At 51.3% G+C, this 22,420-nt stretch overlaps 2 protein-coding genes across 4 annotated transcripts in view; one reads left to right on the forward strand and one right to left on the reverse strand.

Moving 5' to 3' along the window:
- ODAD3 (outer dynein arm docking complex subunit 3) overlaps nt 1-8,725 on the reverse strand; it is a 45,306-nt gene extending 36,581 nt beyond the window's left edge. For both annotated transcript variants that reach the window (XM_063931224.1, XM_063931223.1), the window contains exons 1-3: nt 8,618-8,725; nt 8,196-8,286; nt 5,862-5,983 (exon numbers count right to left, since the gene is read on the reverse strand). In XM_063931224.1, the coding sequence (XP_063787294.1) occupies nt 5,862-5,983; nt 8,196-8,268 (195 nt within the window). In that variant the 5' untranslated portion in view covers nt 8,269-8,286; nt 8,618-8,725. The remainder of the gene's footprint in view (nt 1-5,861; nt 5,984-8,195; nt 8,287-8,617) is intronic.
- Nucleotides 8,726-9,038: 313 nt separating this feature from the next.
- PRKCSH (PRKCSH beta subunit of glucosidase II) overlaps nt 9,039-22,420 on the forward strand; it is a 32,277-nt gene continuing 18,895 nt past the window's right edge. Inside the window, exons 1-4 of one of the 2 annotated variants that reach the window (XR_010180479.1) lie at nt 9,039-9,224; nt 17,992-18,108; nt 18,215-18,310; nt 18,511-18,568. Coding sequence is in view for 1 of the 2 variants with exons in the window: in XM_063931225.1 (XP_063787295.1) it covers nt 9,125-9,224; nt 17,992-18,108; nt 18,215-18,310; nt 18,511-18,568 (371 nt within the window). In the remaining variant the exon portion in view is untranslated. The remainder of the gene's footprint in view (nt 9,225-17,991; nt 18,109-18,214; nt 18,311-18,510; nt 18,569-22,420) is intronic. The other variant, XM_063931225.1, reaches the window with a different exon arrangement.

The following is a 22,420-nucleotide window of genomic DNA, read 5'->3' on the forward strand; positions in this document are numbered from 1 at the left end:
GGGACTCCGTAAGGACCATGGGGAATAGCGGCTCCGCAGGAGACTGGGCACAGCTAAGAAAGATTTAGGACTACCTGGTGTGCACTGGCTCCTCCCACTATGACCCTCCTCCAGACTTCAGTAAGGATACTGTGCCCGGAAGAGCTGACACAATAAGGAAGGATTTTGAATCCCGGGTAAGACTCATACCAGCCACACCAATCACACCGTATAACTCGTGATAATATACCCAGTTAACAGTATGAACACAACAGAGCCTCTCAAAAGATGGCTCAACAATAACCCTTGTAGTTAACAATAACTATATACAAGTATTGCAGACAGTCCGCACTTGGGACGGGCGCCCAGCATCCACTACGGACTACGAGAAATAGATTTACCGGTGAGTAAAATCTTATTTTCTCTGACGTCCTAGTGGATGCTGGGGACTCTGTAAGGACCATGGGGATTATACCAAAGCTCCCAAACGGGCGGGAGAGTGCGGATGACTCTGCAGCACCGAATGAGAGAACTCAAGGTCCTCCTCAGCCAGGGTATCAAATTTGTAGAATTTTGCAAACGTGTTTGCCCCTGACCAAGTAGCAGCTCGGCAAAGTTGTAAAGCTGAGACCCCTCGGGCAGCCGCCCAAGAAGAGCCCACTTTCCTCGTGGAATGGGCTTTTACAGATTTAGGCTGCGGCAGGCCAGCCACAGAATGCGCAAGCTGAATTGTGCTACAAATCCAGCGAGCAATAGTCTGCTTTGAAGCAGGAGCACCCATCTTGTTTGGTGCATACAGGATAAATAGCGAGTCAGTCTTCCTGACTCCAGCCGTCCTGGAAACATAAATTTTCAAGGCCCTGACTACGACCAGTAACTTGGAGTCCTCCAAGTCCCTAGTAGCCGCAGGCACCACGATAGGTTGGTTCAAGTGAAAAGCTGATACCACCTTAGGAAGAAACTGGGGACGAGTCCTCAATTCTGCCCTATCCATATGGAAAATCAAATAGGGGCTTTTACATGACAAAGCCGCCAATTCTGACCCACGCCTTGCCGAAGCCAAGGCCAAAAGCATGACCCCTTTCCACGTGAGATATTTTAAATCCACGGTTTTGAGTGGCTCAAACCAATGTGACTTTAGGAAACCCAACACCACGTTGAGGTCCCACGGTGCCACTGGAGGCACAAAAGGAGGCTGAATATGCAGCACTCCCTTGACAAATGTCTGAACTTCAGGCAGTGAAGCCAGTTCTTTTTGGAAGAAAATCGACAGAGCCGAAATCTGGACCTTAATGGAACCCAGTTTTAGGCCCATAGTCACCCCTGACTGTAGGAAGTGCAGAAATCGACCTAGCTGGAATTCCTCCGTTGGGGCCTTCCTGGCCTCACACCACGCAACATATTTTCGCCATATGCGGTGATAATGTTGTACGGTTACATCTTTTCTAGCTTTAATAAGCGTAGGAATGACTTCCTCCGGAATACCCTTTTCTTTTAGGATCCGGTGTTCAACCGCCATGCCGTCAAACGCAGCCGCGGTAAGTCTTGGAACAGACAGGGCCCCTGCAGCAGCAGGTCCTGTCTGAGCGGCAGAGGCCATGGGTCCTCTGAGATTAATTCTTGAAGTTCCGGGTACCAAGACCTTCTTGGCCAATCTGGAACAATGAGAATAGTTCTTACTCCTCTTTTCTTTATTATCCTCAGTACCTTGAGTATGAGAGGAAGAGGAGGGAACACATAAACCGACCGGTACACCCACGGTGTCACTAGAGCGTCCACAGCTATCGCCTGAGGGTCTCTTGACCTGGCGCAATATTTTTCTAGCTTTTTGTTTAAGCGGGACGCCATCATGTCCACCTGTGGCTTTTCCCAACGGTTTACAATCAGTTGGAAGACTTCTGGATGAAGTCCCCACTCTCCCGGGTGGAGGTCGTGCCTGCTGAGGAAGTCTGCTTCCCAGTTGTCCACTCCCGGAATGAACACTGCCGACAGTGCTAACACGTGATTTTCCGCCCATCGGAGAATCCTTGTGGCTTCTGCCATCGCCGTCCTGCTTCTTGTGCCGCCCTGTCGATTTACATGGGCGACTGCCGTGATGTTGTCTGACTGGATCAGAACCGGCTGGTTTTGAAGCAGGGGCTTTGCTTGACTTAGGGCATTGTAAATGGCCTTCAGTTCCAGAACATTTATGTGTAGGGAAGTCTCCTGACTTGACCAAAGTCCTTGGAAGTTTCTTCCCTGTGTGACTGCACCCCAGCCCCGAAGGCTGGCATCCGTGGTCACCAGGACCCTGTCCTGTATGCCGAATCTGCGGCCCTCTCTGAGATGAGCACTCTGCAGCCACCACAGCAGAGACACCTTGGTCCTTGGAGACAGGGTTATCAACCGATGCATTTGAAGATGCGATCTGGACCATTGGTCCAACAGGTCCCACTGAAAGGTTCTGGCATGGAACCTGCCGAATGGAATCGCTTCGTAGGAAGCTACCATCTTTCCCAGGACTCGCGTGCAATGATGCACCAACACCTGTTTTGGTTTCAGGAGGCCTCTCACTAGAGAAGACAGATCCTTGGCTTTCTCCTCTGGGAGAAACACTTTTTTCTGGACTGTGTCCAGAATCATCCCCAGGAACAGTAGACGTGTCGCCGGAACCAGCTGAGACTTTGGAATATTCAGAATCCAACCGTGCTGGTGTAGCACCTCCTGAGATAATGCTACGCCAACCAACAACTGCTCTCTGGACCTCGCCCTTATCAGGAGATCGTCCAAGTATGGGATAATTAAAACTCCCTTTTTCCGAAGGAGTATCATCATTTCGGCCATTACCTTGGTAAATACCCTCGGTGCCGTGGACAGGCCGAACGGCAACGTCTGGAATTGGTAATGACAATCCTGTACCACAAATCTGAGGTACTCCTGGTGAGGATGGTAAATGGGGACATGCAGGTAAGCATCCTTGATGTCCAGAGATACCATGTAATCTCCCTCTTCCAGGCTTGCAATAACCGCCCTGAGCGATTCCATCTTGAACTTGAATTTTCTTAAATATGTGTTCAAGGATTTCAAATTTAAAATGGGTCTCACCGAACCGTCCGGTTTCGGTACCACAAACATTGTGGAATAGTAACCCCGTCCTTGTTGAAGTAGGGGCACCTTGACTATCACCTGCTGGGAATACAGCTTGTGAATTGCCTCTAACACAGCCTCCCTTTCTGAAGGAGTCGTTGGTAAGGCAGATTTAAGGAAACGGCGGGGAAGGGGGGGATGTCTCGAATTCCAGCCTGTACCCCTGAGATACCACTTGAAGGATCCAGGGATCTACCTGTGAGCGAGCCCACTGATTGCTGAAGTTTTTGAGACGGCCCCCCACCGTACCTGGCTCCGCCTGCTAAGCCCCAGCGTCATGCGGCGGACTTAGCAGAAGAAGCGGGGGAGGACTTTTGTTCCTGGGAAGTGGCTGTATGCTGCAGCTTTTTTCCCCTACCTCTGCCTCTGGGCAGAAAGGACGCGCCTCTACCCCGTCTGCTCTTTTGGGGGCGAAAGGACTGCACCTGATAATACGGTGCTCTCTTTGGTTGTGAGGGGACATGTGGCAAAAATGCTGACTTCCCAGCTGTTGCTGTGGACACTAAGTCTGAAAGACCATCCCCGAACAACTCCTCACCCTTATAAGGCAAAACTTCCATGTGCCTTTTAGAATCTGCATCACCTGTCCACTGCCGGGTCCATAACCCTCTCCTGGCACAAATGGACAGTGCACTTATTTTTGATGCCAGCCGGCAAATATCCCTCTGTGCATCTCTTATGTAAAAGACAGCGTCTTTAATATGCTCTACGTTTAGCAATATAGTGTCCCTGTCTAGGGTGTCAATGTTTTCTGACAGGGAGTCTGACCATGCAGCTGCAGCACTGCACATCCATGCTGAGGCAATAGCTGGTCTCAGTATAATACCAGTGTGTGTATATATAGCTTTCTGGAGAGCCTCCTGCTTTCTGTCAGCAGGTTCCTTTAGGGCGGCCGTATCCTGGGACGGCAGTGCCACCTTTTTTGATAAGCGCGTAAGTGCTTTATCCACCCTAGGGGGTGTTTCCCAACGTGACCTATCCTCTGGCGGGAAAGGGTACGCCATTAGTAATTTTTTTGAAATTACCAATTTTTTATCGGGGGAAGCCCACGCTAGTTCACACACTTCATTCAATTCTTCAGAAGGGGGAAAAACTACTGGTAGTTTTTTCTCCCCAAACATAATACCCTTTTTTGTGGTACCTGGGGTCACCTCAGAAATGTGTAAAACAGTTTTCATTGCCTAAATCATATAACAAGTGGCCCTATTGGACATTACATTAGTCTCTTCGTCGTTGACACTGGTATCAGTATCCGTGTCGACATCTGTGTCTGCCATCTGAGGTAGCGGGCGTTTTAGAGCCCCTGATGACTTTTGAGACGTCTGGGCAGGCACGGGCTGAGAAGCCGGCTGCCCCGCATTTGGCATGTCGTCAAATTTTTTATGTAAGGAGTCGACACTTTCGCGTAATTCCTTCCACAAGTCCATCCACTCCGGTGTCTGCCCCGCTGGGGGTGACAACACATTTATAGGCACCTGCTCCTCCTCCACATAAGTCTCCTCATCAAACATGTCGACACAGCCGTACCGACACACCGCACACACACAGGGAATGCTCTGACAGAAGACAGGACCCCACAAAGCCCTTTGGAGAGACAGAGAGAGAGTATGCCAGCACACACCAGAGCGCTATATAAATCAGGGATTAACTAAATTATATCCCCTTATAGCTGCTATATGTATATTGCGCCTAAATTTAGTGCCCCCCCTCTCTTTTTTACCCTTTTCTGTAGTGTAGACTGCAGGGGAGAGCCAGGGAGCTTCCTTCCAGCGGAGCTGTGAGGGAGAAATGGCGCCAGTGTGCTGAGGGAGATAGCTCCGCCCCTTTTTTGGCGGACTTTTCTCCCGCTTTTTTATGGATTCTGGCAGGGGTATTTATCACATATATAGCCTCTGGGGCTATATATTGTGATATATTTGCCAGCCAAGGTGTATTTATTGCTTCTCAGGGCGCCCCCCCTCAGCGCCCTGCACCCTCAGTGACCGGAGTGTGAAGTGTGTATGAGGAGCAATGGCGCACAGCTGCAGTGCTGTGCGCTACCTTGGTGAAGACTGATGTCTTCTGCTGCCGATTTTCCGGATTCTTCTTGCTTCTGGCTCTGTAAGGGGGCCGGCGGCGCGGCTCCGGGACCGAACACCAATGGCCGGTTCCATGCGGTCGATCCCTCTGGAGCTAATGGTGTCCAGTAGCCTAAGAAGCCCAAGCTACCACCAGTTAGGTAGGTTCGCTTCTTCTCCCCTTAGTCCCTCGCTGCAGTGAGTCTGTTGCCAGCAGATCTCACTGTAAAATAAAAAACCTAAAATATACTTTCTCTCTAGGAGCTCAGGAGAGCCCCTAGTGTGCATCCAGCTCAGCCGGGCACAGGATTCTAACTGAAGTCTGGAGGAGGGTCATAGTGGGAGGAGCCAGTGCACACCAGGTAGTCCTAAATCTTTCTTAGCTGTGCCCAGTCTCCTGCGGAGCCGCTATTCCCCATGGTCCTTACGGAGTCCCCAGCATCCACTAGGACGTCAGAGAAATAAATATACCCCTTACAGCGTGGGTCTTCCACCTGTGGCCCTCCAGCTGTTGTGGAACTACACATCCCAGCATGCCCTGCCACAGTTTTGCCATTAAGGCATCTTAAAACTGAGGCAGGACATGCTGGGATGTGTAGTTTCGCAGCAGCTGGAGGGCCGCAGGTTGAAGACCCATGCCTCAGAGTCTGTCCACCAATCCATCGGCTCTTTAGTAGTTCCTAGCGTGAACCTGCTTACCGCAAGCAAATCAGCCAACTTCCGATGCAACTTTTTGTTCTCCTGACGTAAGAACTGAATGTTCTCCCAGTTCTTCTGCACTGTAACGCCGGAGCCCTCTTGGTAAGCCTTGTGATCGCCATCTGTCACATTACAACAGCCAATCACTAGCAGACACTCAATACAAGAACAAACACTGGGAATAAGCTCTGCAGGACAGGATTTCCTTCACACAATATTTATTTTCTCCCTGCATCACCTATGAGTGCAAGCCTAGAGCAATTTATTAAACTTAAAGTACAACTCCATCCAGGGAAAGTTTAAGAGAGTAGAGGGCCTGTGTGCAGGCTCTGTGTGAGGTCCCTCCCCTCTGGCAGTGCAGGAGACTCTGGCTTTGCGCTAGAGTCTACTGTGCATGCACAGGTCTCCGGGAATATGGCACCCGCACTATGGGGGTCATTCCGACCTGATCGTAGCTGTGCTAAATTTAGCACAGCTACGATCACTTACACTGACATGTGGGGGGACGCCCAGCACAGGGCTAGTCCGCCCTGCATGTCAGGCCGCCCCCTTCCCGCACAAGTACAAAAGCATCGCACAGCGACGATGCTTCTGTACTTGTAGAGTAACTCCCAGCCAGCGCAGCTCCTGCGGCTGGCCGGGAGTTACTCGTCGCTGCCCTGGGTCGCAGCGGCTGCGTGTGACGTCACACGCAGCCGCTGCGCCACCCCCCCCCCCACCCCGCGGTCCGGCCATGCCTGCGTTGGCCGGACCGTGCCCACAAAAAGGTGACCAAACACTGCTGTGCCATCCCCTCCCGCCCAGCGACCGCCTCTGCCTGTTAATCAGGCAGAGGCGATCGCTAAGCAACGACAGCCGTCGCCGGCGCATGCACAGTTCTGACCTGAACGCTGCGCTACGAAGGACTGCAGCAAGCGTTCAGGTCAGAATGACCCCCTATGTTCCCAGAGACTTCTCTACTGTGCATGCGCAAAACTCTTATCTTCGCATAAATGTTGTCATGCCATTTTAAATTAATCCCTGTCCAAGTGTAGCTAGCTGCTAGGGAGTGCTCAGCATGCTACCGGCACTAGTGCCCCTAAATCTGGGCTAGGGAATCTTATCTCACACCCAGCTGCCCGTAAACGGCCAGTGCAGCAGACAGGAAGAGGGCAGCAGTGACTACCGGATAATGCAAGCACCTACATACACTACACAATGCATGGAAGTGGTCTCCATGGACAGGATAAAGTTAGCTGAACAACAACTGGGTGGATTGGTGGCTTGAAAACCAAACCAGATGATCCAGACCATGTTCAGCTGTTGTCAGGCTGATAACGATCATGGTTCAGTACCATTCCAATGGATGATTATCGTTCAGCACCATTTCCACGCATCCCCATGAATAGTTATCTAGACATCATTCAGTGCCATTCCCACGAGTGGTCATCGTCATCATACAGCGCCATTCCCATGAGTGGTCATTGTTCAGCACCATTCCCATGAATAATCATCGTTCAGCGCCACTCCCATGAGTGAGCATCGTACAGCACCATTGCACCATTCCCATGAGCGGTCATCGTTCAGCACCATCCCCATGAATGATCATCGTTCAGCACCATTCCCATGACTGATCATCGTTCAGCAGCACCATCCCTATGAGTGATCATCGTTCAGCACCATCCCCATGACTGATCATATCTCAGCAGCACCATCCCTATGAGTGATCATCGTTCAGCACCATCCCCAATGAATGATCATCGTTCAGCAGCACCATCCCTATAAGTGATCATCATTCAGCACCATCCCCAATGAATGATCATCGTCCAGCACCATCTCCATGAGTGATCATCGTTCAGCACCACCCCATGACTGATCATCGTTCAGCAGCACCATCCCTATAAGTGATCATCATATAGCACCATCCCCAATGAATGATCATCGTTCAGCACCATCTCCATGAGTGATCATCATCCAGCGCCATTCCCATCATTCATTAATCATCAATCAAACCTCTGGTATTAGCACTCTCTGCTGGAGCCTACCACTTCCAGATAGAGAATCTAGACGCTACCCTTCCAGATGCTCATTCAGGATGAATTTGGAGCCAGATGCAGAGCTGTAAGTCATCCAGCGTGGCCTTTTGTCTGGTCCTAACAATTGGGACTAAAGGTACCTCCCTCAGGCCCTCAATGGACCACAAGGTGTGTGTCTTTTACATGAAGATTAATGTTTTCTAATAATATTACTATTAATAATATTGTTCTTAACCTTTAAACTTGGCAGCACTGCACAGCTGGTGAAGATCGGTACCTAAATTAAATATTTGTGGGTAAAAATATATCATGGCCTCACCCAGGAGCTGTATTTTCTTCTGTAGCTCAGAGATCTGCTCATGTATGGGAGGTTTTACACCGGCAGACATCATGGTGCCTGCTATGGTGCCCTAGTAGGGGGTAAGGAGAGACAGTTCAGAAACAGTCATTGCAATTTTCTGCTAGGTGTCCACACAGCATAATAATCATAATAATTAGTAGTAGTAGTAGTAGTAGTAGTAGTAGTAGTAGTAGTAGTAGTATTAGAATCCTTTATTTATATGGCGCCACAAGGGTTCCACAGCGCCTAACAAAGTACATAAACAAATGAACAAAAACAAAAGAAACAACCGTAGAGTGAGATACAGATAAATAGATAAATGATACAAGCCTTCTCTAACATAGATAGATAGATAGATAGATAGATAGATAGATAGATAGATAGATAGATAGGGCACCCACCTCCTCTACTCCCTGCTGCAGTACCCGGCGTCTGATGACTTTGGTTGCTGTGGAACGGTTTCCTTAGCGACCACCAGCAGCGCCTCCCATTGGCTGATACTAGCCCGCCATCTTGCTACTCCTGCACTAGCGGGACGCCGCCATTCCCTGTGAAGAGGAAGCCGCCATCTTGCTCCTCCAGCCAGGCCTCATTCATCCCCCGCCAGGTTTGACGGCCATGTTGGACACCCGGTGACGTATCCCGGTTCTCTGTATGACAGGCAGCCGAGTACAGAACTAACATATGTAATATACACATGATCTAACCGGTAACCTAATTTTAGCGGACGCTAGGAGAGGGTCACGCCAACCACAAAAAAAAAAAAACCACTGTCGGCGTTGACATAAGGCCACACGTAAGATGGCGGGCGGACGTGACGTCGACGGAAGCAGGCGCTGCTGCTTAGTCTTTGCTGCCGCTGGAAGTGTAAGATAGGCTGCGGGCGGAGATCCGGGTATTGGCTGAGAATGCTGCGAGCGCTGATGCTGCTGGTGGCGGGAGCCTTATTGGGGTCGCTGTGCTGCCGAGCTGTGGAGGTGAAGAGGCCCCGAGGGGTCTCCCTGTCCAGTAAGTGCCCCATCCCCTCACTGTCATTATTACACCCGGTTACTGCCATTACACTCACCCCCAGTCACACCCGCAGCCTGGCTCCCTGGCAAACACCCTTGTGTGCGAGGGCGCCCCTGCCGGGCACTGCCTCTCCGTCATTATTATACCCAGCTACCTCCATTACCCTCACCCCTAGTCAGACCCGCAGCCTGGCTCCCTGTGCTGGTCTATGTGTCACCCTGTATCTCCCCATCACCATGTGTGATACACACTCCCTGCTGCCATCTACCCCTGTGGGCCAGGACTCTCCCTGGCAGGGTCCTGGCTTGCCCTGTTTTCTCTAACGTCCTAAGTGGATGCTGGGACACCGTAAGGACCATGGGGAATAGCGGCTCTGCAGGAGACTGGGCACAACTAAAAGAAAGCTGGTGTGCACTGGCTCCTCCCACTATGACCCTCCTCCAGACTTCAGTTAGAATCTTGTGCCCGGCTGAGCTGGATGCACACTAGGGGCTCTCCTGAGCTCCTAGAAAGAAAGTATATTTTAGGTTTTTTATTTTACAGTGAGATCTGCTGGCAACAGACTCACTGCAGCGAGGGACTAAGGGGAGAAGAAGCGAACCTACCTAACTGGTGGTAGTTTGGGCTTCTTAGGCTACTGGACACCATTAGCTCCAGAGGGATCGACCGCAGGACCCGACCTTGGTGTTCGTTCCCGGAGCCGCGCCGCCGGCCCCCTTACAGAGCCAGAAGCAAGAAGTGTTCCGGAAAATCGGCGGCAGAAGACTTCTGTCTTCAACAAGGTAGCGCACAGCACTGCAGCTGTGCGCCATTGCTCCTCATGCACACCTCACACTCCGGTCACTGATGGGTGCAGGGCGCTGGGGAGGGGGGGGGGGGGGGGGGGGGCGCCCTGAGGGCAATATAAGACACCTTGGCTGGCAAATCTACACCATATATAGTCAGGAAGGCTATATAGGTGTAAAAATACCCCTGCCAGAATTCCAGAAAAAGCGGGAGAAGTCAGCCGGAAAAGGGGCGGGGCTATCTCCCTCAGCACACTGGCACCATTTTTCCCTCACAGCTCCGCTGGAAGGACGCTCCCTGGCTCTCCCCTGCATTGTGACAAGCTACATAAGGGTAAAAAAGAGAGGGGGGGCACTAAATTTAGGCGCAGTATATATATAATAGAAGCAGCTATAAGGGAAAAACACTCATTATAGTGGGATCCCTGTGTTATATAGCGCTCTGGTGTGTGCTGGCATACTCTCTCTCTGTCTCCCCAAAGGGCTTTGTGGGGTCCTGTCCTCTGTCAGAGCATTCCCTGTGTGTTTGCGGTGTGTCGGTACGGCTGTGTCGACATGTTTGATGAGGAGGCGGAGCAAATGCCGATAAATGTGATGTCACCCCCTGCGGGGTCGACACCTGAGTGGATGGTTCTGTGGAAGGAATTACGCGACAGTGTCGACTCCTTGCATAAAAGGTTTGACGACATACCAAATATGGGACAGCCGGCTTCTCAGCCTGTGCCTGCCCAGGCGTCTCAAAAGCCATCAGGGGCTCTAAAACGCCCGCTACCTCAAATGGCAGACACAGATGTCGACACGGATACTGACTCCAGTGTCGACGACGATGAGACAAATGTAACTTCCAATAGGGCCACACATTACATGATTGAGGCAATGAAAAATGTGTTGCACATTTCTGATGTTACCCCAGGTACCACAAAAAAGGGTATTATGTTTGGAGAGAAAAAACTACCAGTTGTTTTTCCTCCATCTGAGGAATTAAATGAAGTGTGTGAAGAAGCGTGGGCTTCCCCCGATAAGAAAATGGTAATTTCTAAGAGGTTACTAATGGCGTACCCTTTCCCGCCAGAGCATAGGTCACGTTGGGAAACATCCCCTAGGGTGGATAAAGCGCTCACACGCTTGTCAAAGAAGGTGGCACTACCGTCTCCGGATACGGCCGCCCTGAAGGAATCTGCTGATAGAAAGCAGGAGGCTATCCCGAAGTCTATATATACACACAGAGGTGTTATACTGAGACCAGCTATTGCGTCAGCATGGATGTGCAGTGCTGCAGCTGCGTGGTCAGATTCCCTGTCGGAAAATATTGATACCCTAGACAGGGACACTATATTGCTAACCGTAGAGCATATTAAAGACGCACTCTTATACATGAGGGATGCACAGAGGGATATTTGCCGGCTGGCATCCAAAATAAATGCAATGTCCATTTCTGCCAGGAGAGGGTTATGGACTCGGCAGTGGACTGGAGATGCAGATTCTAAAAGGCACATGGAAGTTTTGCCTTATAAGGGTGAGGAGTTGTTCGGGGATGGTCTCTCGGACCTCGTTTCCACAGCAACAGCTGGGAAGTCTACATTTTTACCCCATGTTCCCTCACAGCCAAAGAAAGCACCGTATTATCCGGTACAGTCCTTTCGGCCCAATAAGGGCAAGCGGGTTAAAGGTGCGTCCTTTCTGCCCAGAGGTAGAGGGAAAAAGCTGCAGCATACAGCCAGTTCCCAGGAGCAAAAGTCCTCCCCCGCTTCCTCTAAGTCCACAGCATGACGCTGGGGCTCCACAGGCGGAGCCAGGTACGGTGGGGGCCCGTCTCAAAAATTTCAGCTATCAGTGGGCTCGCTCACGGGTGGATCCCTTGATCTTTCAAGTAGTATCTCAGGGGTACAAGCTGGAATTCGAGACGTCTCCCCCCCCCGCCGTTTCCTCAAATCTGCCTTGACAACAACTCCCTCGGACAGGGAGGCAGTGTTAGAGGCAATTCACAAGCTGTATTCCCAGCAGGTGATAGTAAAGGTACCCCTACTTCAACAAGGACGGGGTTACTATTCCACAATGTTTGTGGTACCGAAACCGGACGGTTCGGTGAGACCCATTTTAAATTTGAAATTCTTGAACACATATATAAAAAAATTCAAGTTCAAGATGGAATCGCTCAGGGCGGTTATTGCAAGCCTGGACGAGGGGGATTACATGGTATCACTGGACATCAAGGATGCTTACCTGCATGTCCCCATTTACCATCCTCACCAGGAGTACCTCAGATTTGTGGTACAGGATTGTCATTACCAATTCCAGACTTTGCCGTTTGGTCTATCCACGGCTCCGAGGGTATTTACCAAGGTAATGGCCGAAATGATGATACTCCTTCGGAAGAAGGGAGTTTTAATTATCCCGTACTTGGACGATCTCCTGATAAAGGCGAGGTCCAGGGAGCAGTTGTTGGTCGGGGTAGCACTATTTTGGGAGGTGCTACAACAGCACGGCTGGATTCTAAATATTCCAAAGTCACAGCTGGTCCCTACGACACGTCTACTGTTCCTGGGGATGGTTCTGGACACAGAACAGAAAAAAGTTTCTCCCGGAGGAGAAGGCCAAGGAGCTGTCATCTCTAGTCAGAGGCCTCCTAAAACCAAGACAGGTGTCGGTGCATCACTGCACGCGGATCTTGGGAAAGATGGTAGCTTCCTACGAAGCAATTCCATTCGGCAGGTTCCATGCGAGAACCTTTCAGTGGGACCTGTTGGACAAGTGGTTAGGATCGCATCTTCAGATGCATCGTCTGATAACCCTGTCTCCAAGGACCAGGGTGTCTTTGTTGTGGTGGCTGCAAAGTGCTCATCTTCAAGAGGGCCGAAGATTCGGCATACAGGACTGGGTCCTGGTGACCACGGATGCCAGCCTTCGGGGCTGTGGGGCAGTCACACAGGGAAGAAACTTCCAAGGACTATGGTCAAGTCAGGAGACTTCCCTACACATAAATATTCTGGAACTGATGGCCATTTACAATGCCCTAAGTCAAGCAAAACCCCTGCTTCAAAATCAGCCGGTACTGATCCAGTCAGACAACATCACGGCAGTCTCCCATGTAAACAGACAGGGCGGCACGAGAAGCAGGACGGCGATGGCAGAAGCCACAAGGATTCTCCGATGGGCGGAAAATCACGTGTTAGCACTGTCAGTAGTGTTCATTCCGGGAGTGGACAACTGGGAAGCAGACTTCCTCAGCAGGCACGACCTCCACCCGGGAGAGTGGGGTCTTCATCCAGAAGTCTTCCAACTGATTGTAAACCGTTGGGAAAGGCCACAGGTGGACATGATGGCGTCCCGCCTAAACAAAAAGCTAGAAAGATATTGCGCCAGGTCAAGAGACCCGCAGGCGATAGCTGTGGACGCTCTAGTGACACCGTGGGTGTACCGGTCGGTTTATGTGTTCCCTCCTCTTCCTCTCATACCAAAGGTACTGAGGATAATAAGGAGAAGAGGAGTAAGAACTATACTCATTGTTCCGGATTGGCCAAGAAGAGCTTGGTACCCGGAACTTCAAGAAATGATGTCAGAGGACCCATGGCCTCTGCCGCTCAGACAGGACCTGCTGCAGCAGGGGCCCTGTCTGTTCCAAGACTTACCGCGGCTGCGTTTGACGGCATGGCGGTTGAACGCCGGATCCTGAAGGAAAAGGGCATTCCGGAGGAAGGCATTCCTACGCTGATTAAAGCTAGGAAAGAAGTAACCGCAAACCATTATCACCGCATATGGCGAAAATATGTTGCGTGGTGTGAGGCCAGGAAGGCCCCAACGGAGGAATTTCAGCTGGGCCGTTTCCTGCACTTCCTACAGTCAGGGGTGACTATGGGCCTAAAATTGGGTTCCATTAAGGTCCAGATTTCGGCTCTATCGATTTTCTTCCAGAGAGAACTGGCTTCTCTACCTGAAGTTCAAACTTTTGTTAAGGGAGTGCAGCATATCCAGCCCCCTTTTGTGCCTCCAGTGGCACCTTGGGATCTCAACGTGGTGTTGGATTTCCTAAAGTCACATTGGTTTGAGCCACTGAAAACCGTGGAATGGAAATATCTCACGTGGAAAGTGGTCATGTTGTTGGCCTTGGCTTCGGCCAGGCGTGTATCAGAATTGGCGGCTTTGTCATGTAAAAGCCCTTATCTGATTTTCCATATGGATAGGGCAGAATTGAGGACTCGTCCCCAATTTCTCCCTAAGGTGGTATCAGCCTTTCATCTGAACCAACCTATCGTGGTGTCTGCGGCTACTAATGACTTGGAGGCTTCCAAGTTGTTGGATGTAGTCAGGGCCCTGAAAATTTATGTTTCCAGGACAGCGGGAGTCAGAAAGACTGACTCGCTGTTTATCCTGTATGCGCCCAACAAGTTGGGTGCACCTGCTTCAAAGCAGACTATTGCTCGCTGAATCTGTAGTACGATTCAGCTTGCACATTCTGCGGCTGGACTGCCGCATCCTAAATCAGTGAAAGCCCATTCCACGACGAAGGTGGGCTCTTCTTGGGCGGCTGCCCGAGGGGTCTCTGCTCTACAGCTTTGCCGAGCAGCTACTTGGTCGGGGTCAAACACGTTTGCTAAATTCTACAGGTTTGACACCCTGGCTGAGGAGGACCTAGAGTTTGCCCATTCGGTGCTGCAGAGTCATCCGCAATCTCCCGCCCTTTGGGAGCTTTGGTATAATCCCCATGGTCCTTACGGTGTCCCAGCATCCACTTAGGACGTTAGAGAAAATAAGAATTTACTCACCGGTAATTCTATTTCTCGTAGTCCGTAGTGGATGCTGGGCGCCCATCCCAAGTGCGGATTGTCTGCAATACTTGTATATAGTTATTGCCTAACTAAAGGGTTATTGTTGAGCCATCTGTTGAGAGGCTCAGTTGTTATCATACTGTTAACTGGGTATTGTATCACGAGTTATACGGTGTGATTGGTGTGGCTGGTATGAGTCTTACCCGGGATTCAAAATCCTTCCTTCTTGTGTCCGCTCTTCCGGGCACAGTATCCTAACTGAAGTCTGGAGGAGGGTCATAGAGGGAGGAGCCAGTGCACACCAGATAGTCTAAAGCTTTCTTTTAGTTGTGCCCAGTTTCCTGCGGAGCCGCTATTCCCCATGGTCCTTACGGTGTCCCAGCATCCACTATGGACTACGAGAAATAGAATTACCGGTGAGTAAATTCTTATTTTTTACTGACTCCATGTCATCTTGTCTACAACCCGCCCTCCCATGAATGCTGTGCTTCCCTATCTGACCTGCCTCCACCATGATCTGTACCATGGGGGGGGGGGGTCATCATTCCGAGTTGTTCGCTCGCTAGCTGCTTTTAGCAGCATTGCACACGCTAAGCCGCCGCCCTCTGGGAGTGTATCTTAGCTTAGCAGAATAGCGAACGAAAGATTAGCAGAATTGCGAATAGAAAATTCTTAGCAGTTTCTGAGTAGCTCCAGACCTACTCACAGATTGCGATCAGCTCAGTCCGTTTCGTTCCTAGTTTGACGTCACAAACACGCCCAGCGTTCGGCCAGCCACTCCCGCGTTTCTCCAGACACTCCCGCATTTTTCCCTGACACACCTGCGTTTTTCCGCACACTCCCAGAAAACGGCCACTTTCCGCCCAGAAACACCCACTTCCTGTCAATCACACTCCGATCACTACAACCATGAAAATTCTTCGTTCGGACGTGAGTAAATCTACTAAGTTTTGTGTTAAAATACTTAGCGCATGCGCACTGCGTACTATGCGCATTTTAGCCTTAATCGCTCCGTTGCGAAAATCGGCAACGATCGATCAACTCTGAATGACCCCCTATGTCTCATCCGCTTCCACACCTTCTAGACCTGCAGCCTCCCCAGCATCTGGCTTGAACCTCTTTATGCTGTGCACCTCTTACTAGCCACACTATACACCCACACCCTTCCCGGCATCTGGTCCACCCCTTACCCCTATGCCTCAAGCTGTGTCCCCCTCTAGCGCTATCTGTACTGCCTTCTGCTAGAGCTGTGTCCCCTTCTCTAGTATTATTTGTACTGCCCCCAGTGAGCTGTGTCCCCTCCTCTAGTGTTATCTGTACTGCCTTCTGCTAGAGCTGTGTCCCCTTCTCTAGTATTATTTGTACTGCCCCCAGTGAGCTGTGTCCCCTCTTCTAATGTTATCTGTACTGCCCCCCCCCCCCCCCCCCCCCCCATGAGCTGTGTCCCTCTCCTCTAGTGTTATCTGTACTGCCCTCGGTGAGCAGTGTCCCCCTCCTCTAGTGTTATCTGGCCTGCCCCAGGTGAGCAGTGTCCCCCTCCTCTAGTGTTACCTGGCCTGCCCCAGGTGAGCCGTGTCCCCCTCCTCTAGTGTTACCTGGTCTGCCCCAGGTGAGCAGTGTCCCCCTCCTCTAGTGTTACCTGGCCTGCCCCAGGTGAGCAGTGTCCCCCTCCTCTAGTGTTACCTGGCCTGCCCCAGGTGAGCAGTGTCCCCCTCCTCTAGTGTTACCTGGCCTGCCCCAGGTGAGCAGTGTCCCCCTCCTCTAGTGTTACCTGGCCTGCCCTAGGTGAGCAGTGTCCCCCTCCTCTAGTGTTACCTGGCCTGCCCTAGGTGAGCAGTGTCCCCCTCCTCTAGTGTTACCTGGCCTGCCCCAGGTGAGCCGTGTCCCCCTCCTCTAGTGTTACCTGGCCTGCCCCAGGTGAGCCGTGTCCCCCTCCTCTAGTGTTACCTGGCCTGCCCCAGGTGAGCCGTGTCCACCTCTTCTAGTGTTACCTGGCCTGCCCCAGGTGAGCCGTGTCCCCCTCCTCTCGTGTTACCTGGCCTGCCCCAGGTGAGCCGTGTCCCCCTCCTCTAGTGTTACCTGGCCTGCCCCAGGTGAGCCGTGTCCCCCTCCTCTAGTGTTACCTGGCCTGCCCCAGGTGAGCCGTGTCCCCCTCCTCTAGTGTTACCTGGCCTGCCCCAGGTGAGCCGTGTCCCCCTCCTCTAGTGTTACCTGGCCTGCCCCAGGTGAGCCGTGTCCCCCTCCTCTAGTGTTACCTGGCCTGCCCCAGGTGAGCCGTGTCCCCCTCCTCTAGTGTTACCTGGCCTGCCCCAGGTGAGCCGTGTCCCCCTCCTCTAGTGTTACCTGGCCTGCCCCAGGTGAGCCGTGTCCCCCTCCTCTAGTGTTACCTGGCCTGCCCCAGGTGAGCCGTGTCCACCTCTTCTAGTGTTACCTGGCCTGCCCCAGGTGAGCCGTGTCCCCCTCCTCTAGTGTTACTTGGCCTGCCCCAGGTGAGCAGTGTCCCCCTCCTCTAGTGTTACTTGGCCTGCCCCAGGTGAGCAGTGTCCCCCTCCTCTAGTGTTACCTGGCCTGCCCCAGGTGAGCCGTGTCCCCCTCCTCTAGTGTTACCTGGCCTGCCCCAGGTGAGCCGTGTCCCCCTCCTCTAGTGTTACCTGGCCTGCCCCCGGTGAGCCGTGTCCCCCTTCTCTAGTGTTATCTGGCCTGCCCCCGGTGAGCTGTACACTGGCTTGTGGCTGCTGCATGAGCCTCAAATACCAGCAATCAGATAGCCAGTGCAGCTTCACAATTTGCTGCCGGGATCTGTCATCTGAGCGTTTTGGTTCTATCATCCCTGGCTCCATGGAGGGTCCTGTTGGCTCTTAGTTTTGACTGAGTCCTGAAAACTAAGTTACCGAGTCAGGGCAGTGGTATCCAACATGCAGCCCTCCAGCTGTTGTGGAACTACACATCCCAGCATGCTCTTCCGCATTCATTCTAAGACTTTAGCAGGACATGCTGGAATTTGTAGATCCACAACAGCTGGAGGGCCGCATGTTTAAAACCCATGACACAGGGCATACTGTATCCAGGCATTTTCCACTAGGTTACCTGTTATATGCGTTATATGACGCTTGCACATAATCGTTCACTTTCTTCTTCTTTTTTCTTATAATGTATGTTGCTCTGTGTCTCTATCGTCTCTCACTGATGCATCTTCCTCTAATGATCACACAGATCGCAGTTTCTATGATGAGGCCAAGCCTTTCACCTGTCTGGATGGGTCCCAGACGATCCCCTATGACCGTGTAAACGATGACTACTGTGATTGTGCCGATGGAACAGATGAACCTGGTAAGATCCACTGTGTTTGGCTGTGATTTGGTTAGTGTGACCTGCAGAGGGCGCATGCTATAAGATGGCACTTCTCTGGGACTTATTCCCACTCTCCCCTAATCAGGCACAGCTGCGTGCTCAAATGGAAGATTCCACTGCACCAACGCCGGATACAAGCCTCAGTACATCCCAGCATCACGGGTCAACGATGGCATTTGTGGTGAGTGAGAAATGGGCTTTCCTCAGAGGAGCAAAGTGTGAGTGCATCTCCAAACCTGAGGACCTACCCTCTAGATGGGTTATTCTCCATCCTGCCTCTAAACACAACCCCAATCCTTCCTCTTACTACACGTCTTAACCACTGCAATAATAATAAATAAAATACTGTCCTGCAGAGCTTTCACTCTATTCTGTCCCCAGATTGCTGCGACACCACTGACGAGTATAACAGCGGCGCGCAGTGTCAGAATACTTGCAGGTGAGATTTCTTGTTGGACTGTTCGATCTATAAATGCTTTACCTAGAATGACACCTTCTGCGCAATTTCTCTATCGTCCTAGTGGATGCTGGGGTTCCTGAAAGGACCATGGGGAATAGCGGCTCCGCAGGAGACAGGGCACAAAAAGTAAAGCTTTCCGATCAGGTGGTGTGCACTGGCTCCTCCCCCTATGACCCTCCTCCAAGCCTCAGTTAGATTTTTGTGCCCGGCCGAGAAGGGTGCAATCTAGGTGGCTCTCCTAAAGAGCTGCTTAGAAAAGTTTAGCTTAGGTTTTTTATTTTACAGTGAGTCCTGCTGGCAACAGGATCACTGCAACGAGGGACTTAGGGGAGAAGAAGTGAACTCGCCTGCGTGCAGGATGGATTGGCTTCTTGGCTACTGGACATCAGCTCCAGAGGGACGATCACAGGTACAGCCTGGATGGTCACCGGAGCCTCGCCGCCGGCCCCCTTGCAGATGCTGAAACAAGAAGAGGTCCAGAATCGGCGGCAGAAGACTCCTCAGTCTTCTAAAGGTAGCGCACAGCACTGCAGCTGTGCGCCATTTTCCTCTCAGCACACTTCACACGGCAGTCACTGAGGGTGCAGGGCGCTGGGAGGGGAGCGCCCTGGGAGGCAAATGAAAACCTATTTGGCTAAAAAATACCTCACATATAGCCTCCGGGGGCTATATGGAGATATTTAACCCCTGCCAGAATCCATTAAAGAGCGGGAGACGAGCCCGCCGAAAAAGGGGCGGGGCCTATCTCCTCAGCACACAGCGCCATTTTCCTTACACAGCTCCGCTGGTCAGGACGGCTCCCAGGTCTCTCCCCTGCACTGCACTACAGAAACAGGGTAAAACAAGAGAGGGGGGGCAAAATAGTGGCAAAAAAAAATTATATTATAAAAGCAGCTATACAGGGAGCACTTATTATAAGGCTATCCCTGTCATATATATAGCGCTTGGGTGTGTGCTGGCAAACTCTCCCTCTGTCTCCCCAAAGGGCTAGTGGGGTCCTGTCTTCGTTAAGAGCATTCCCTGTGTGTCTGCTGTGTGTCGGTACGTGTGTGTCGACATGTATGAGGACGATATTGGTGTGGAGGCGGAGCAATTGCCAAATATGGGGATGTCACCTCCTAGGGGGTCGACACCAGAATTGATGCCTTTATTTATGGAATTACGGGATAGTGTCAACACGCTAAAGCAGTCGTTTGACGACATGAGACGGCCGGACAATCAATTAGTGCCTGTCCAGGCGCCTCAAACACCGTCAGGGGCTGTAAAACGCCCTTTGCCTCAGTCGGTCGACACAGACCCAGACACAGGCACTGATTCCAGTGGCGACGGTGACGAATCAACCGTATTTTCCAGTAGGGCCACACGTTATATGATTTTGGCACTGAAGGAGGCGTTACATTTAGCTGATACTACAGGTACCACTAAACAGGGTATTATGTGGGGTGTGAAAAAACTACCTATAGTTTTTCCTGAATCAGAAGAACTAAATGAGGTGTGTGATGAAGCGTGGGTTGCCCCCGATAAAAAGATGCTAATTTCAAAGAAGTTATTGGCTTTATACCCTTTCCCGCCAGAGGTTAGGGCGCGCTGGGAAACACCTCCTAGGGTGGACAAGGCGCTCACACGCTTATCTAAACAAGTGGCGTTACCCTCTCCTGAGACGGCCGCACTTAAAGATCCAGCAGATAGGAGGATGGAAAATATCCAAAAAAGTATATACACACATACAGGTGTTATACTACGACCAGCTATAGCGACAGCCTGGATGTGCAGTGCTGGGGTAGCTTGGTCAGAGTCCCTGATTGAAAATATTGATACCCTGGATAGGGACAATGTTTTACTGTCTTTAGAGCAAATAAAGGATGCATTTCTTTATATGCGTGATGCACAGAGGGATGTCTGCACACTGGCATCACGGGTAAGTGCTATGTCCATTTCGGCCAGAAGAAGTTTATGGACGCGACAGTGGTCAGGCGATGCGGACTCAAAACGGCATATGGAAGTTTTGCCGTATAAAGGGGAGGAGTTATTTGGAGTCGGTCTATCAGATTTGGTGGCCACGGCTACAGCCGGGAAATCCACTTTTTTACCTCAGGTTACTCCCCAACAGAAAAAGACACCGACTTTTCAACCGCAGCCCTTTCGTTCCTTTAAAAACAAGAGAGCAAAGGGATATTCATATCTGCCACGAGGCAGAGGAAGGGGGAAGAGACAGCAACAGGCAGCTCCTTCCCAGGAACAGAAGCCCTCCCCCGCTTCTACAAAAGCCTCAGCATGACGCTGGGGCTTCTCAAGCGGACTCGGGGGCGGTGGGCGGTCGTCTCAAGAATTTCAGCGCGCAGTGGGCTCACTCGCAGGTAGATCCCTGGATCCTGCAGATAATATCTCAGGGATACAGGTTGGAACTAGAGACAGATCCACCTCGCCGTTTCCTGAAGTCTGTTTTACCAACGTCCCCCTCCGAAAGGGAGACGGTCTTGGAAGCCATTCACAAGCTGTACTCTCAGCAGGTGATAGTCAAAGTACCTCTTCTACAACAAGGAAAGGGGTATTATTCCACTCTATTTGTGGTACCGAAGCCGGATGGCTCGGTAAGACCTATTCTAAATCTGAAGTCCTTGAACCTGTACATAAAGAAGTTCAAGATGGAGTCACTCAGAGCAGTGATGGCGAACCTGGAAGAAGGGGACTTTATGGTATCCTTGGACATCAAGGATGCGTACCTCCACGTTCCAATTTACCCCTCACACCAGGGGTACCTCAGGTTCGTCGTACAAAACTGTCACTATCAGTTTCAGACGCTGCCGTTCGGATTGTCCACGGCACCTCGGGTCTTTACAAAGGTAATGGCCGAGATGATGATTCTTCTTCGAAGAAAAGGCGTATTAATTATCCCATACTTGGACGATCTCCTAATAAGGGCAAGGTCCAGAGAACAGCTAGAGATGGGATTAGCACTGTCTCAAGAAGTGCTAAAACAGCACGGGTGGATTCTGAATATTCCAAAATCCCAGTTAATGCCAACAACTCGTCTGCTGTTCCTAGGGATGATTCTGGACACGGTTCAGAAAAAGGTTTTTCTCCCGGAGGAAAAAGCCAAGGAGTTATCCGAACTTGTCAGGAACCTCCTAAAACCAGGAAAGGTGTCTGTACATCAATGCACAAGAGTCCTGGGAAAAATGGTGGCTTCTTACGAAGCAATTCCATTCGGCAGATTCCACGCAAGAATTTTCCAGAGGGATCTGTTGGACAAATGGTCAGGGTCGCATCTTCAGATGCACCAGCGGATAACCCTGTCTCCAAGGACAAGGGTATCTCTTCTGTGGTGGTTGCAGAGTGCTCATCTATTGGAGGGCCGCAGATTCGGCATACAGGATTGGATCCTGGTGACCACGGACGCCAGCCTGAGAGGCTGGGGAGCAGTCACACAAGGAAGAAACTTCCAGGGAGTGTGGACGAGCCTGGAAACGTCTCTTCACATAAACATTCTGGAACTAAGAGCAATCTACAATGCTCTAAGCCAGGCAGAACCTCTGCTTCAGGGAAAACCGGTGTTGATCCAGTCGGACAACATCACGGCAGTCGCCCATGTGAACAGACAGGGCGGCACAAGAAGCAGGAGTGCAATGGCAGAAGCTGCAAGGATTCTTCGCTGGGCAGAGAATCATGTGATAGCACTGTCAGCAGTGTTCATCCCGGGAGTGGACAACTGGGAAGCAGACTTCCTCAGCAGACACGACCTTCACCCGGGAGAGTGGGGACTTCATCCAGAAGTCTTCCACATGCTGGTAACCCGTTGGGAAAGACCAATGGTGGACATGATGGCGTCTC

This window comes from Pseudophryne corroboree, chromosome 6 (genome assembly GCF_028390025.1).
Source record: "Pseudophryne corroboree isolate aPseCor3 chromosome 6, aPseCor3.hap2, whole genome shotgun sequence".
NCBI classification, from domain to species: Eukaryota; Metazoa; Chordata; class Amphibia; order Anura; family Myobatrachidae; genus Pseudophryne; species Pseudophryne corroboree.